Genomic DNA, 14,282 nt, shown 5'->3' with positions numbered 1-14,282 from the left:
CATAATTATCAGTACAAGTACTGCACAGTTACACTTCAAAGCTCATGTTGATTCTAAAAATGAGCTTGATTTCATTTATTTAATAGGTTTTCTATATAGCTTTAATCATTAGTATTCATAAATATCAGGCTCCATATAAGAAATATATAAGGAACAGGATGTAAAAGCATAAAAAATAAGACAATAGGGAAAAGGACAAGAAGAGAAAAAGAAGACTGATGTAAGGCAGGATGACTTTACCCGGCAGATACATGCCTGCTTTGTATCATCTACCACCTCTGAGTTTGCAGATCTCTCACATTCTAGCTCTGTGGTTTGTAACATATTCAAAGTATCACACATACCTTAAAAACACCTTGACAGTGATCGAGTTAACCCAAAACCTTAATTTATATTGCTGCTTTGATCTAATTTTAAAAAGCAAAGCAATCAAATCACTCTAATTACTATTCAGATTCACATCTGCTTGCAATGATTTACACAGTCAGTGCATGAAAGGATATAAATGTGGATCTAAGGTGTTTTCCTAGCTAAACAATTCTGCTAAAACAACCTGAAATTCTACATATAGGCACTAACGAGAACTGTGAAAAGAAAGAATTAGAAATGAGTAAGAGCCCTTAGTTTTGATTTTAAATTAATATAAAAACGTGCACATAAATGAACAAAACCACAAATTTTAAGTGCTGTACAATTAAAAGCAGCAATGGGAATGGAGGCTCAGAGAATTGAGATAATTCTAAAGCATAAAAAACATCACCAATTTTGACCTCGCAGCACAGTGTAAATGTTTACTGTAACAAATTATCACAAGTGATTTGAGAGTTTTTAATATGAGACTTTCAATGTAGCCCTGTGACAGACTGGCGACCTGTCCAGGCTGTCCCCTTCCTTCGCCCGAGTCAGCTGGGATAGACTCCAGCACCCCCCACGACCCTAGTGAGGATAAAGCAGTGTATAGAGAATGGATGGACTTTCAATGTGTGTGTTTTTAAATTAGTAGCTTTATTTATATTGCACAGAGTTTGCAAAGTGCTTTAAAATAAGACAGTCGGGTCACATCCTGTCCTGAAAAAAATACATAGAAAGACTACTTAGAGACGAAGCCGCTCGTCTTGATGACATGTTCCATTGCAGCCTTTTCGGAAGTGTCCAAGTTGGTCTTGTACTTGGCCAGGATTTTCAGGATGGGCCTCAGCCTCAACCACCACTGTATCTTTGGAATACGGTGCCTGCAAAGAGGAATGTTTATTAATGAAAAAAAGGAAAATAAAAACAACATGATTAACATTTCAAGGCCTGTGGAGCAAAGGGCTTTATCTGACATTTTTAGTTAAACCTGCATCAAATAATTTTTGACCACTAAGGTCAGAAAGACTCTAAATGTTCAATTTACTCACCTTAAGCTTAAAACCTAGCATGGTGACAAATAACTGCATATGAGCACATTTCCAGTACAATCAGACCAACATGAGAATGGCAGTTGGTGTGCAATATTAACTTATGGTTTAAAGCTAGCAAAATAAATGTAAACTTGCTTTATCATTCAATGATTTTACTCATGTCTTTCCTCATTTTTCATACCATGGTCTGTACATAAATATAGAAATATGCTAACTGGTTTAGCTTTGGTTATCATGTTTAGGAAACAAAAACCATGAACTGAAAGCAACTTGCAAAGTGGGAGCGTTGATGATTCAGCAGAAGAAGTGACACTAGCAGCCCATTGACTCTACTAAGATTTTTTTCATGTTATGTAAGAGAGGATAGAAATTAAGTCTTACTCGAAGTCAGTCTGTGCTGCAAGTTCGGCCAGAGGCTGGAAAACCAAAGATCTCTTCTTCATTCCCAACACACAGGCAGAATCTGAAGAATTGGCGAAGATGCGACCTGAAGGTTTGAGGTTAAAAACAGAACATACATTAAAACAGCGAGTACAGGAGGTCAGTAAAACCCAGAGGAAAATTTTACTGCTCAAAGCTTGCTCTTCTACAACTCAGGAGACAAATTTGAGATTCTCATGCCAGCCTCATTTTAGTTTCTATTTTGTCTAAAGGTTTCTCATATGTTTCTCCTAAAATTCACGAGGAGAAATAGGTGAGACAGGATAATTAGAGGGAGTCATACTTGAGACTTGTGGGAGATACCTTGCTAATCTCAATACAGTGTGTTTAATGGCTCCTTTATTTCTCCTCTGGAAAAGAAAATGAACAATAGTGGAGCTTCTACAGAGCAATATGTGAGACTCACTCACACCTCCACATGAGCATGACAGACTCGGAATCGAACCCCAGTCTTCTGGGTGTGAGACAGCCACTCTACCCACTGAGCTATGCCACCCTATGCATATATTAATCTGCACACACACACACACACACACCTTATAAATGCTGCAACAAATAAGAAGTTGCCAGGATATAGCCTAAACATCTTGAGGCACTTATAATAATATATGGTGACTTCAATCATGTCACCCTCTCCTCCCACTTGACTGGATTTATCATTCTAAACACCACGGATCATCCACTCATAATATCGTGATGGGCCTCTCTCTGGACTGCAGGACGGAAACATATAGAAGATCTTTGTATCCACAGTGATCAGGCTTTATAATTCTATAGCAAATAGCAGATGAGCTGACAGACAAATGAATTTCCCTTTTGGGATGAATAAAGTAATCTGAATCTTTATTAATTAATTTAAAAAAATATCATGTGGATTACAATAAAGTCAACATGATAGATGATTAAAAACAACCAAAACGTTGACCTGAGTCTGAGAATTCAATGAGCGCTTGTGGAGATCTCTTCATTTGTTCTCTCTGAGCTTAGTATGAGATGCATGAACTGAAGCTGGGATGAGAACAGACTGAGTTCTTAGAGAGAGCTCTCTGATTTCTCTGCCTGAGATCACAAAGAGACACAAAAGTTGAGAAACTCTGAGAATTATATGAGAGCTTGTTGAGATCTCTTCTGAAACTTTAAAGGAGACTAAACTGAGATTTAGCGCATCTTATTGCTCAGGAGAAAAAAATGAGACACAGGAGCAATAAGCCTTAGTCTCAGTTTGGTGTCACACAGATCTCAAAGTTGTCTAGGAGAAGTAAATGAAACATTTTTGAGATCTCTTTTTGAATTTTCTTTTCCTCTGGGAAAGTCAATAAAACACTTTGTGCTTTGAGTAACATCAAGTCGTTACCATGTCTGTAGCATTCCTTCAGCTTGTCAGTCAGCCAAAGGACAGACTTGATTCCCATCTTTGTCCCAAAATTCCTGTCAAATGGACTGGGGGTTCCACCCTAAAAGCAAACAACAGGTCATCTCATATTTATGATATTAAATTGGCTGGCAATTAAGGAGTCTGTGCACAACAAACAGATCTCCGCTCAGTAGCACACCTGCTGCATATGTCCAAGCACGTTCTTTCTGCAGTCGAACACACCCTTGCCCTCCTCTGAGTACAGGTTGAAGAGGAAGTCAGTTGTGTAGTTTGCATTGCAATTCTCATTTCTAAAGCAAAAGTAGAACGATAAATGAGATATGACCCCAGTGCACAGCATAAAGTCGATCATGCTCATAGGAATAATGCCAGTTCCTTCAAACCTCAGAATGAGTCCTCTCTTCACTGTGGTCTTCATCTTCTCCACCAGATGTTCTACATTCACCTACAGAAAACAAACAATTAGACAACTGACTATAAAAATATCCATCCGTCCCGCACTGATGTCTGCCATTGCTATCTTTTATATCTTTTATAAAACAAGAGACAGACCTCGAGGTCATGAATGTTGAAGTGCTCCTCATAAATGTAGGCAGCATCGGCCCCAGATGCTAACCCAGCCATGGTTGCCAGGTAACCGCAGTATCCTCCCATAGTCTCAACAATGAACACTCTTCTCTTTGTGCCAGCAGCAGATTGTTTGATCCTGTCACACGTCTGCAAAATGTGACAGAAAAATAATGGAGTGAATAGAACTTCACTGCCTTGTGTTTCTGTGAGTGTTCAGTCAAAAACTTTACCATGGTGATGGTGTTGAGGGCGGTGTCAGTGCCGATGCTGAAGTCCGATCCAGGAACATTGTTGGACACAGTAGCAGGGATGACAACAATCGGAATACACAGTTCCTCGTACTTCTCTCTTGCTTGAACCAGCTGCAGACCACCTTTGAATCCCTGGCAGAAGAAAAACAGCGAAAGTGCAATGAGTGACTTTCACTAGCATCAACATGAATGCTGTGTAGTTGGAAGATGAATAATACAACAGTCCAGCAGCGGTATTATCAGAGGCTCTATAGTCTTGCTCACCTCAAAGCCTCCAATAATAACAATAGCATGAATGTTGAACTTTGTGATGTTCAGGCTGATCTCCTCCATCCACTCTTGTGGCAGTGATCTTCACAACAGAAAAAGACACACAACAGAGTAGATTACATCTGCACAGTTTTTTGTTAAATTTAGCCATGTCAACAAATCAACAGACACATACATTGAAAACATATACTGTCATTATAGCATAGGTGAACAGAGCGGTCTGTTGAAATGTGTCACCTCTTTGTGCCAAGATTGGAGCCTCCTTTTCCAGTCCATCCCGCCACTCCAGACCAACCAATGGGCTCAATCTGCACAGGGGCAGAACATGTGCTCTGTAGTATATATAGGTTTTGGCTGTCATAGTAAACCTGGAACTTGGTTGCGTGTGTGTAAATACCATTCCATGAGCCAAACCATCGAAGCCTTCGTGCACTGCCAGCATTTGGTGGCCCTGGAGGAGGCCGGTCCTTACAGTTGCACGCACCGCAGCATTCATTCCTGCACACGGAGCTCCAACGTTCAGTATGGCGATGTTGATATTACTCTGGTAAAGGAAGTTTCACATACACACTTGTTTTCAATACAAATGTTTGGCACAGAGACTCACTGGCCAAGAGACTAGGATTTTTAATAAGAAAGTAGAAATGCAATTAATGACCTTTGTATCTGGGATGTGCACATGAGCCAGCATTTTGTAAGTGTTCCAGTTGTTTTCAAAGCTCCTGTAGGTGAAAATTAACAAAATTGTACAAACATCTGAAAGTCAACACAACACATGAACATTTCAAATGCACAGCAGAGCAGTGCATGCCTTACTTTCCCCTGAGCTTCACTGCATCTTCAAACCGACCTTCAGCCATTGCTACCGTGACATCTTTAGTCTGCAATACAAGAAGAGGAGAGAAAAATAAATCAGAATGGGAAAATAATTATAATATTACACAAAATATCAAACATAAAGCCACTTAGCGATTATCTCGTGTATTTGGAGTGTTTACAAATCTCACAACATTAATGTCATGCTCACCCAAGGATTTTATATTTGTGTACAAAGCATTGTAAGCACTGTAGAACTGGTGTGGCAGTGTAGAATTTACTTTGTGTGGTCAGGATTGACTCACCACTTGTACGCACTCCATGAGAGGCAGCCTGACAGCCATGTTTCCGGACAAGCTGACCACACAAGCAGGAGTGTCGGGTGTAGCTTCCAGTAGAGCCATAACAGCCTCCACACCCATCCTGCTCGCCTGAATCATAGGAGTGAGAGAGCAGGAGAGGCACTCAGGAAAACAGAGGAAATATTTTTTTCCCCACATACTCCTTCGACAGAAATAAGACTGACAGATGAATAAATAAAATGGTTTTATTGAGGTATTACCAGGATTCTATCAAATGCAGAGGGGGTTCCTCCTCTCTGTACATGGCCCAAGATGGTGGTGCGAGTGTCAAAGCCGAGCTTCTTCGATACCAGCTGAACAGACAGAGTGTTTATGAGCAGTGTGCCTGTTATGACTTGAACCTGTACATGCTGGCATATTAGAGTGCTGCCATTACTGACCTGTTTAACATCATCGCAGGTGATAGCTTTACCCTTGCAGTCTATCGCTCCCTCTGCAACAATGATAATATTCAAACGGGAGCCACGGCCTCTTTGCTAAAAAGGACAGAGGGCAGATTTAACATCAACATTCGCTTGTCTCTGTTCTTATGAAGTCAGATGTAGCCAAATTGGTCATGAATGTGATGATACAGAAGAAAAAGCTTACATCTGTTAGTCTCCTGCACAGATGCTCCTCCCATCCATCATCTGGGGGCATCTCTGGGATGAACACCCAGTCAGCACCGCAGGCCAGAGCTGTAACCAGAGCCAGGTATCTGTAGACAAAGAGTCATAGTGGAGTAAGTAGGGTTTGCAAAACTGACACTGGCAGCTATCTGTTTGTAAGTAACTGCAGCTGATATTTCACATATGGAAATAGATTTTTGTCATAAAACTGATTGCAATGACCATGGAAAAGCCCCTGAGTTGAACAGAGAACACAGTAAACATTTGTCAACTGCATTATATCACATACTTACATATAATTTCAGAGATGAATATCAAGAACTGGTCAAAAAAGCATTCCGTTTTTTAAAGGTACTATATGTAAGTATTTTGCAAGTTCAGTTGCAGATGCAGGCTGGTCAGACTGTTGCTGTGGTGATGCTCAGTGTACACAGCTGCATCTGCATTTCTGAGTCTCATCCAACAGATGGACTCCAACTTCAACATCTTGGACTGCATCTAGTGATGTTACAGGAACTGGTTCTCCACTTACTGCACATTCTGGTTGGAGTGACCCTCCATCATGCAGCAGATCTACCAGACAGCAGAGAACTAGCTGACCAGCCGACATTTAGGACATCATGAATCAGGCTGAGCTGATGGTGAGGCTAGCTGGTTAGCAGTGACTGATTTTTCAAAATAAAATACTTACATATAGCACCTCTAAGAGGGGAATGTGGGCTCAATATGTCCATCCATTTTCTTTCACTCATCTGGGGTGAGATTATAGTGACAGTATGCTAAGTAGAGCATTCCTGACCTCCTCTCCCTAACAATATTTTCCAGTTACTACTGGGGGATCCCACGGTGTTTCCAGGCCAGATAAGATATCTAATCACTCCTGCAAGTTTTGGGTCCACCCTGGGCTCTCCTTTCAGTTAAATGTTCCTGGTGAACCTCCAAAGAAAGGTGTCAGAAGGTGCAAAGGAGCAGCAACTTTACTCCAAGTTTCCTTCTGCACTCTTTGCCAGATACTGATGGACTTCTCCCTCTGAGTTTGGGGTGAGTTGCTCCCCCAGGCTAAGGTGTTAATTTATCTTAAGATCTTGTTTACAAGTGATAGGAAAATGGAGCGTGAGATGGACAGATGGAATTGTGCAACGTCCACTGACCATCATGATGGTCGGAGCTGAGCTGAAAGGTGAAGCTCTCGATACAAGGATTTCCATTTCCATAGGGTGCCTTACAGATGGGGTGGTTGTGCGAGGTCAGTTTATCTAAATGCATTCTTTAAATAAATGTACAAGCCCTTCATTTTTCATACCATTTTGCAACCACTTGGTTACCATACTATACTTTCAGACTCCATATACATTCCATAAATGCAGCTTTGTCACTACTGAGCCTCATTCATGCTGATGCTCACTCAGCATTCACACAAGCTGTACTCACCCACAGTGCCTGCCCATTACTTCCAGGATGAAGGTCCTCTGGTGGCTGCAGAATGACACATTTTTTTGGTCAAGGCTCCAATGCTAAATTTTCCTCTTTATTCATCTCTCAAGCATACAGTTGCCCACAGACATACCTCTGTGCTGTGGTGGTGATGGCGTCCACTATCTCGATGATGCGATGGAGGGCAGAGTCAGTGCCGATGGTCATGTCGGTTCCACAGAAGTCATTGTCAATGGAGCCCACCATACCAACAATATTGAGGTGGGAGGAACTCTTGGCCTCATTTGCTGTGATCTTACCTGAGCAAAATGAAAATAACATCTCTCAGGTAAACCACTGCAGTAAATTGCATGTTTCATAGCAACTTCTCACATGTATATTGTGTTACTTGAAACTATGAACTGTGGGGTCATGGCTCTCACCAGATTTGACCAGGTCTGCCAGCAGCTCGCTCCATTCTGTTCTGAACTGGTTGGCACCTGTCAGACTGCCATCACCTCCAATCACACATAGGTTGGTGATGCCCAGCTTGACCAAGTTACAGGCTGCTTTAGTGCGTCCCTCCTTGGTGCGGAAATCCTGACAGCGGGCGCTACCAATTACAGTTCCTCCCTGGTGTCAGGCCAGTACGAGAGATTTCAGTCCAAAACAAGGATCACAAGGGAGGTAGGATTATCTGAAACCTAAGCACTAATGTCATGTTCATTAAGCCTTGCTCTTTAATGAACCGTGGCATTTAACCGACCACTTGACCTACAGCATTGCAAATTAGACAAAAGATTATGAACTGTTTACTCCAAGATAAAAACAGTAGAGATGATAAACACACAGATAAACATGAATCTGCATCCTTGTATTTATTCTCACCAGCTGCAGCATCATTGACACGCTCTCCCAAGTGGCAGGTCGGATGTTGTCCCCTCCATCCACCAGACCCTGGTAACCCTGTCAACAAACACAACACAATATCACCTCCTGGAAAAGGGGTCGTTCCTGGGAAGAAGCCTCATGCTTAATCATACTGACATATTTTTGTCAGCTTTGAGAAGGTATTTCAGTCCAACAAGTGCTTTGTTTATTATGCTATGCAATTCAACAAATTCAGAAAATCTTGTTTAACTGATTAATCGCTTAGAGCCTTTCTCAAACAAAAACAGCAGCCATGCACTGGCTGCAGATTCCTAGCTGTTGCTGTTTGGAGTATTAACTGAATAACGTCTGGGTTTAGTTAAACAGTTGAATGCAAACTAAAGATATCAGCAGGTACTCTGGAAACTTAGTTTTTACCTTTTTGTGTTTGTTTTCAAATTTTCAAATTTAATCTTTAAAAATTTAAAGTATTTACCTCATGGACAAAGTACACTTTGGCTCCAGTGTAAATTCCCACTCGAACTGTGGCCCTCACAGCTGCGTTCATACCTGTAGGAATAATGTGTGTAGGATTGTGTAAAATAACCCCTTAAAATATTTGAGAACCTTGTGATAGCTTGCTTTTATTTTTTCATTTCTGTCAATAGTACATTGTATGAAGTCACACAGAGTTATAAATTACAAACTTTTTGGGTACATCACTTTAAGTCTTTTGTAGGGTCCTTCCAAGCCAACAATTTGCTTGATAATAAGCTGCATGGATGTTGCATATGTCATCCATGGAATGAAAGCAGCATAATTTTTTTTAGACTTTACATGCTTTTACAGCTGCAAAATGACACATGGGTGCAACAAATGCAACTGCAACATAATATTGATAAAACAATATGGCCCATGTTGACTGTAGTTTTACTGTGTTCAATAAACAGTTCAGTGGTCAGTGACAGGAGTAAACATGTGGTGCTGGGAAGAAAACTAGGCCCCTGCCTGCTCTTTTAAGAGGTTACCTAAAGGACAACATGGGGATAGAGTAACTTGCCAAGAGCATCTCCAATTACATTGAAAGGAGTTGAGGAGAGAAAGGAGGAGTACAACTGCTGTCTTGCTCTACTGCACCACTTTACATACACATGACAGAAAGGTCATGCCTCTAAAATTAGCCTCCATAGCAGAGTCAGTTCTGGACCCTCACAAGCAGGAAGAAACTTGGACGCTCTGATGAGGATTATGTATTTTGAAAATGAAAAAGAGGAACGGCAAGGGGTTGCTAGTTTTTCATTTACACACATCCTAAGATCTTACAGAGTTCAGGTACATCCAGAAAAACAGCAGATGGACAGCTCACTGTCTCACATGTTCACACTACATAGTTTTTGAGGTCACTGACACACCTTCAAAGGTCACAGTGAAGATATTCCTCATCAAGTTAAAGGTCAGAGGACTGTCTGTTTCACTCTGTGGCTCTAGCAACGGTGCAAGAAGTAATTAATGCCGTCCTTGTACAAGAGTTAGTTTTATGAGCAGATAGCTAAGATAACTGTTCAAGCAGAGAAATCATTAAAGATTATCATCAATAAAAAATTTACGAGTAGTTAGATTTGATATAAAGTGGAGCTGTAATCACAAATGAATATGGCCATAAAGTTACTGGGGTCTCTGCTTTTCAAAATGTCATTTCTAGTGCTTTATCTAAAGACAATTCTACAAGTTTTTATAATAGCCAGCAAATGATTCAAATTCTTAAAAATTTGAAATCTGATCAGATATGCACAGCGTGTAAGTCTACTTGTCGTTGACCACCAATGACAATCCCAAAGACATCAAGAGAATAACTCTGGACTAAGTGGTTTCTGATTCACCTTGTATTTCAATGTCTCTCTATTTAAACACTGATGAGTCACTAAATACTGACTTCCCACACGCCAGACCCTCTTAGCCACCTGCTGCGGTAAACAAATTGGAATTATGCACTCCATAGCTTGACACACTCCCACACCAGCCTGGAAACTGTCCACTTACCCTGGGCATCGCCCCCAGAGGTCAGCACGGCGATCGCCCGACCCACTCCCATCTTGGTGGGATCAATGGTGGTCGGTTGTGCCATGGTCTTGGAGCTGGAGCTGGCTGAGAGGAAGAGGACTTGAATGAATAAATCTGAGACTGTGTTGTACTGTGAGGAGTACAAGCAGCCTCTACCTCAGCCTGCCTGTGTGGAAACTAATAGCAGTTGCAAAAGTGCACGGCTTAACTGTCCTCTTGGCAGACACCGAGACACACATAGCTGTGCTCACACATTTAGACACACACACACACACACACACACACACACACACACACACACACACACACACACACACACACACACACACACACACACACACATCAACCTGCCCCCTTAGTCGCCCTCAACACAATATCACTACACGGCATTCAGCCTCCCCCCCTTTGCAAAAGCAATTCCGTCATGTCTTGTTAGCTCATTCGTCTTCATCAGCACCAGTGGGAGGTTCAAACCCCGTCCTCACTCCTCATCGCACCGTGAGACGCCACCCCCCCTCCCAGTGCCAGGCGCCATTGGTCAAAGCAGAACCAGCCTGGGCATCGGCCTGGGCATGGATGTAATATCCTACACACACACACACACACACACACACACACACACACACACACACACACACACACACACACACACACACACACACACACACACACACAGAGCGTGTCTATTTAAAGTATTCTACCCCCCAACCTCTGATCGCACTTTCATTTTTCTTATTCTGTTGTTTGAAAACCTCACAGTGGGTATATTAGCATTTAGGATTATTTCATATCTTTCATCGGAAAACCCTGCTCTTTCATAAATCAGCATAAAATCAGTGTAAATGTTATGATCCCACTCCAGCTCCTGCCCTTCTCTCTCCTTTTTTCATCTTCACTCCCCATTTTCATCTCCCTATTTGTCTTGTTCCTCTGGCCCCCTCTGTCTGTTGTCTTCCCCTCCTCTCTCTCTCTCTCTCTCTCTCCCGGTTGCTCGCCCCCTGTCTGCTGCACCCTGTCAATTGATTACAGCTGCAGTCAATCAGTTCAACTTCATTCACCTGGTCCCCTCCTCTGCTACTTAAGCTCTGCCCTGCCCCTCAGTCTTTGCTGTTTCATTGATTGATATTCACGTTGGCTCTGTCTCTGCTCCCCCGCTTTCCCTTACCCTTCTGGACTGCATCAGTTTTAGACTTCTCAGTGTTTTCCCCTTATGGATTTACCCTTTGGACTTTTGTTACTTGGATGGACCTCAGTTGCTTTCACCCACTGTTATTAGTTCCCCCCGTGTGAGTACCTTCCCTCAGTTCAGTTGTTTTTTCAGTTGTATGGTTTTTGGCTTGCCCACCACAGTCCGGTTTTCAGTTTGTTGTAGTTTGATCCTTATTTAATAAAAGCCCTTTTTTCTTTACCTCCTGTTGTCTGCCTGTCGTGCCTGCGCTTGGGTTCTAAACCCCCCAGTTCCTAACAGTAAAATATCACAATTATGTGTACTCTAATCTTTTCTTGAAGACTGCTGCAGCATATCTGTGTTTGAAAAACACTATATAAATCATTATAAAAATACAGTTGAATTCTTGAACAGTAGTGTACTGTAAATAAAATATTTTAAACGGTAAGATCTGATGCTTTCATGGAGTCAAAAACAAGACAACAGTGAACAGCAGCTCACTTAAACTAATGGTTTGAGCTGAATGACAAATGTTCACACAAAAGTTCAAAAAACACCGTTTAGAGCAGAAACTTGATTTAGCTCAGAATAACACTGATAACTTTACATACCTGCTCTGACAAATTATACATTGCTGCCGTTGAACATATGTTTTTGATACATAAAAATTTAACTTGCCTTATTCTTTATTGCTTTCGGTGTTTCAGTGTTATATGCATTTTAAAAGTTAACAAAGTCTGCGATTTCTCAGGTGTATGTGAATTTCATAGTTTATAAATTCTAGAAAAAGGGACTCTACAGTTTAAGTTGGTGTTGATTACAATGGCAACACATCAGTACAGTACTGTATATCATTGGAAAGTGTCAGTACAATATCAAACAGTAAACCTCTGCTGCTACAGTAATTTCACAGCTAAAGTTTTGCATTTTCATTCTGTGCCATTACAGTGTTTTTGTCTCATGTCTTGTCCTCCTAATGGTATTTTGTCTCGGTATTCCCTCAGGCACTTGAAGAATTTCCATTTCCATTCACGGATCATAAATGCAGGTGGTGTCTGTGTGATGGGAATCTCAGTAACTTTCCAGTAATGCTCCTTTTTTCATTGGAAAAACTGCGGTCTGACTTGTAATTTAGGGTTGTCATCATAAAAGGAGAAAATAGGAAATGCATGTATTTTTTTCAAGTGTACTTCAGTTCTGTTTGTTTTATTTTTTATATTTAGACTGTTTTTGTCTGTGAAAGAAAAAAAATTCAAATTACTTCTACTGTGAGTTTGTTTTGTTGGATATTAAATTTTCCTGTCAAATACCTGTAATACAAATGATTTTTGAATATGGTTTCTTAAAGCTGATCTTTGAAAATGAGCTTCTGCTGAGTTTCATCCACTACTGTCCACTTTAGGAACACACTACATATAGAAACTAGTGATACTCCTGTAGTGTAATTGCAGTCTAGCTTACCAGCATCTCCTGCTGAATCAAAACTGGAGAACGTTTTATTTTCACATTCAGATGCTGCAAGGTCATCACCACCTGAGGGGGGAGAATGATACCACCATTACTCAATCTGTGATCCAACAGACTGCAATCACACATTCAGCTGTATGCGACTGAACTCTACAGGCAAGGCAAGGCAAATTTATTTATATAGCACATTTCAACAACGAGGTAATTCAAAGTGCTTATATCAGTAGTTATTATAAAAACAACACTGAACAACTCGCTCTAAAGTGAAAGTTGGCATCTCACTCACATGATAGACCGTCTCTACAAGAGACAAGCTGCTCACAAGCATTATTCTTCAGCATTTTTCTTCTGCCTGTTGTGTTATTTCAAGCATTTGTAGCCACCATGTAACATCCTCTATCTGCACTGTGCAGGTTAGTTTACTCCCACCGGCCTTATCTTGTTTTTTTGCGATGAGCTGCAGTTGATAGGTTGACTGCTTAGGAATGAATGCTAATAAAACAAAGCCCGTGAATAAATGTTTAGGTTTTTTTATTTGGGAAAAAAAATCTCCTCTGAGCTCAGCCAGTCAGATATGTCCAGTTCAATACAGCATCAACAAGACCAGTGGGTATTCTAAATTGATGACTCCCGCTCACAAAGCCAGTAATTCGCACACCAGTCTCTGCTTGTTTGTAATTGCTGTATGCACAAAAATCTAACCTCCAGTGCCCCCATGACAAAACTGTCAGCTACTTTCTCTTTTTAATTGACTTCTCTCCCACCAGCAAGCACATTATATCTTGATAGTCCGTTATTCATGTCTTGAATTATGAATCAGATGAGTAATTAGACACAGCACAGTACTACAACTGGATGTGGGCTGTGTGTGTGTGTCTGTGACTATTAAACTATTTGTTCAATCACTGCTAAGGAACCTGTAATAACCAGCAAAGTAGAACCAAACGCTTAACTTTCTATTAATATAAAACCTGAATTAAGTATATCACATGATATTATCCGGCAAGTGAACCATAAAGCAATCGCAGTTCAAATTTAAACAAAAACACGATGTGAGAGATGTCAAATATTGACATAGATATAGATCTAAATTGATAAACTATGAAAACAAGCACTCAATGGGACAACAGTGAGAGTCCCGTCTGTTGCAGGCAGCTCAATGGAAATGCTTTAAATAGATAGCAGCGGCTATCTATAAAACTCACAG

General features: G+C 40.9%; 1 protein-coding gene across 1 annotated transcript; it reads right to left on the bottom strand.

Moving 5' to 3' along the window:
* Nucleotides 1-986: 986 nt before the first annotated feature.
* pfkmb (phosphofructokinase, muscle b) lies at nucleotides 987-14,006 on the bottom strand. The gene is made up of 24 exons (XM_022203907.2): nucleotides 13,362-14,006; nucleotides 13,070-13,141; nucleotides 10,420-10,524; nucleotides 8,876-8,949; nucleotides 8,398-8,475; nucleotides 7,953-8,142; nucleotides 7,664-7,829; nucleotides 7,528-7,572; nucleotides 6,077-6,185; nucleotides 5,869-5,964; nucleotides 5,689-5,781; nucleotides 5,432-5,557; nucleotides 5,127-5,191; nucleotides 4,969-5,032; nucleotides 4,708-4,854; nucleotides 4,548-4,618; nucleotides 4,305-4,392; nucleotides 4,020-4,172; nucleotides 3,772-3,936; nucleotides 3,603-3,664; nucleotides 3,398-3,509; nucleotides 3,199-3,298; nucleotides 1,785-1,890; nucleotides 987-1,232 (listed from the first exon to the last, which is right to left on the bottom strand). Exons 1-24 carry the CDS (start codon nucleotides 13,414-13,416, stop codon nucleotides 1,091-1,093), a joined length of 2,484 nt encoding a protein of 827 aa, XP_022059599.1. The 5' UTR covers nucleotides 13,417-14,006; the 3' UTR covers nucleotides 987-1,090.
* Nucleotides 14,007-14,282: the final 276 nt, after the last annotated feature.

Source organism: Acanthochromis polyacanthus, chromosome 5, assembly GCF_021347895.1.
Source record: "Acanthochromis polyacanthus isolate Apoly-LR-REF ecotype Palm Island chromosome 5, KAUST_Apoly_ChrSc, whole genome shotgun sequence".
NCBI classification, from domain to species: domain Eukaryota; kingdom Metazoa; phylum Chordata; class Actinopteri; family Pomacentridae; genus Acanthochromis; species Acanthochromis polyacanthus.
This window is presented reverse-complemented; position numbering and strand designations above follow the sequence as displayed.

What these genes read in the sequence shown, in the direction of transcription:
- pfkmb (XM_022203907.2), bottom strand. Translation starts at nt 13,416, where the DNA reads ATGCTGAAGAATAATGCTTGTGAGCAGCTTGTCTCTTGTAGAGACGGT. An exon ending in ATGGTTTGGCTCATGGAATG is followed by an intron (nt 4,619 to 4,707) that starts GTATTTACACAC and finishes GCCCCTGTGCAG; the next exon opens with ATTGAGCCCATTGGTTGGTC. An exon ending in AAGAGAGGACTCATTCTGAG is followed by an intron (nt 3,510 to 3,602) that starts GTTTGAAGGAAC and finishes CTTTTGCTTTAG; the next exon opens with AAATGAGAATTGCAATGCAA.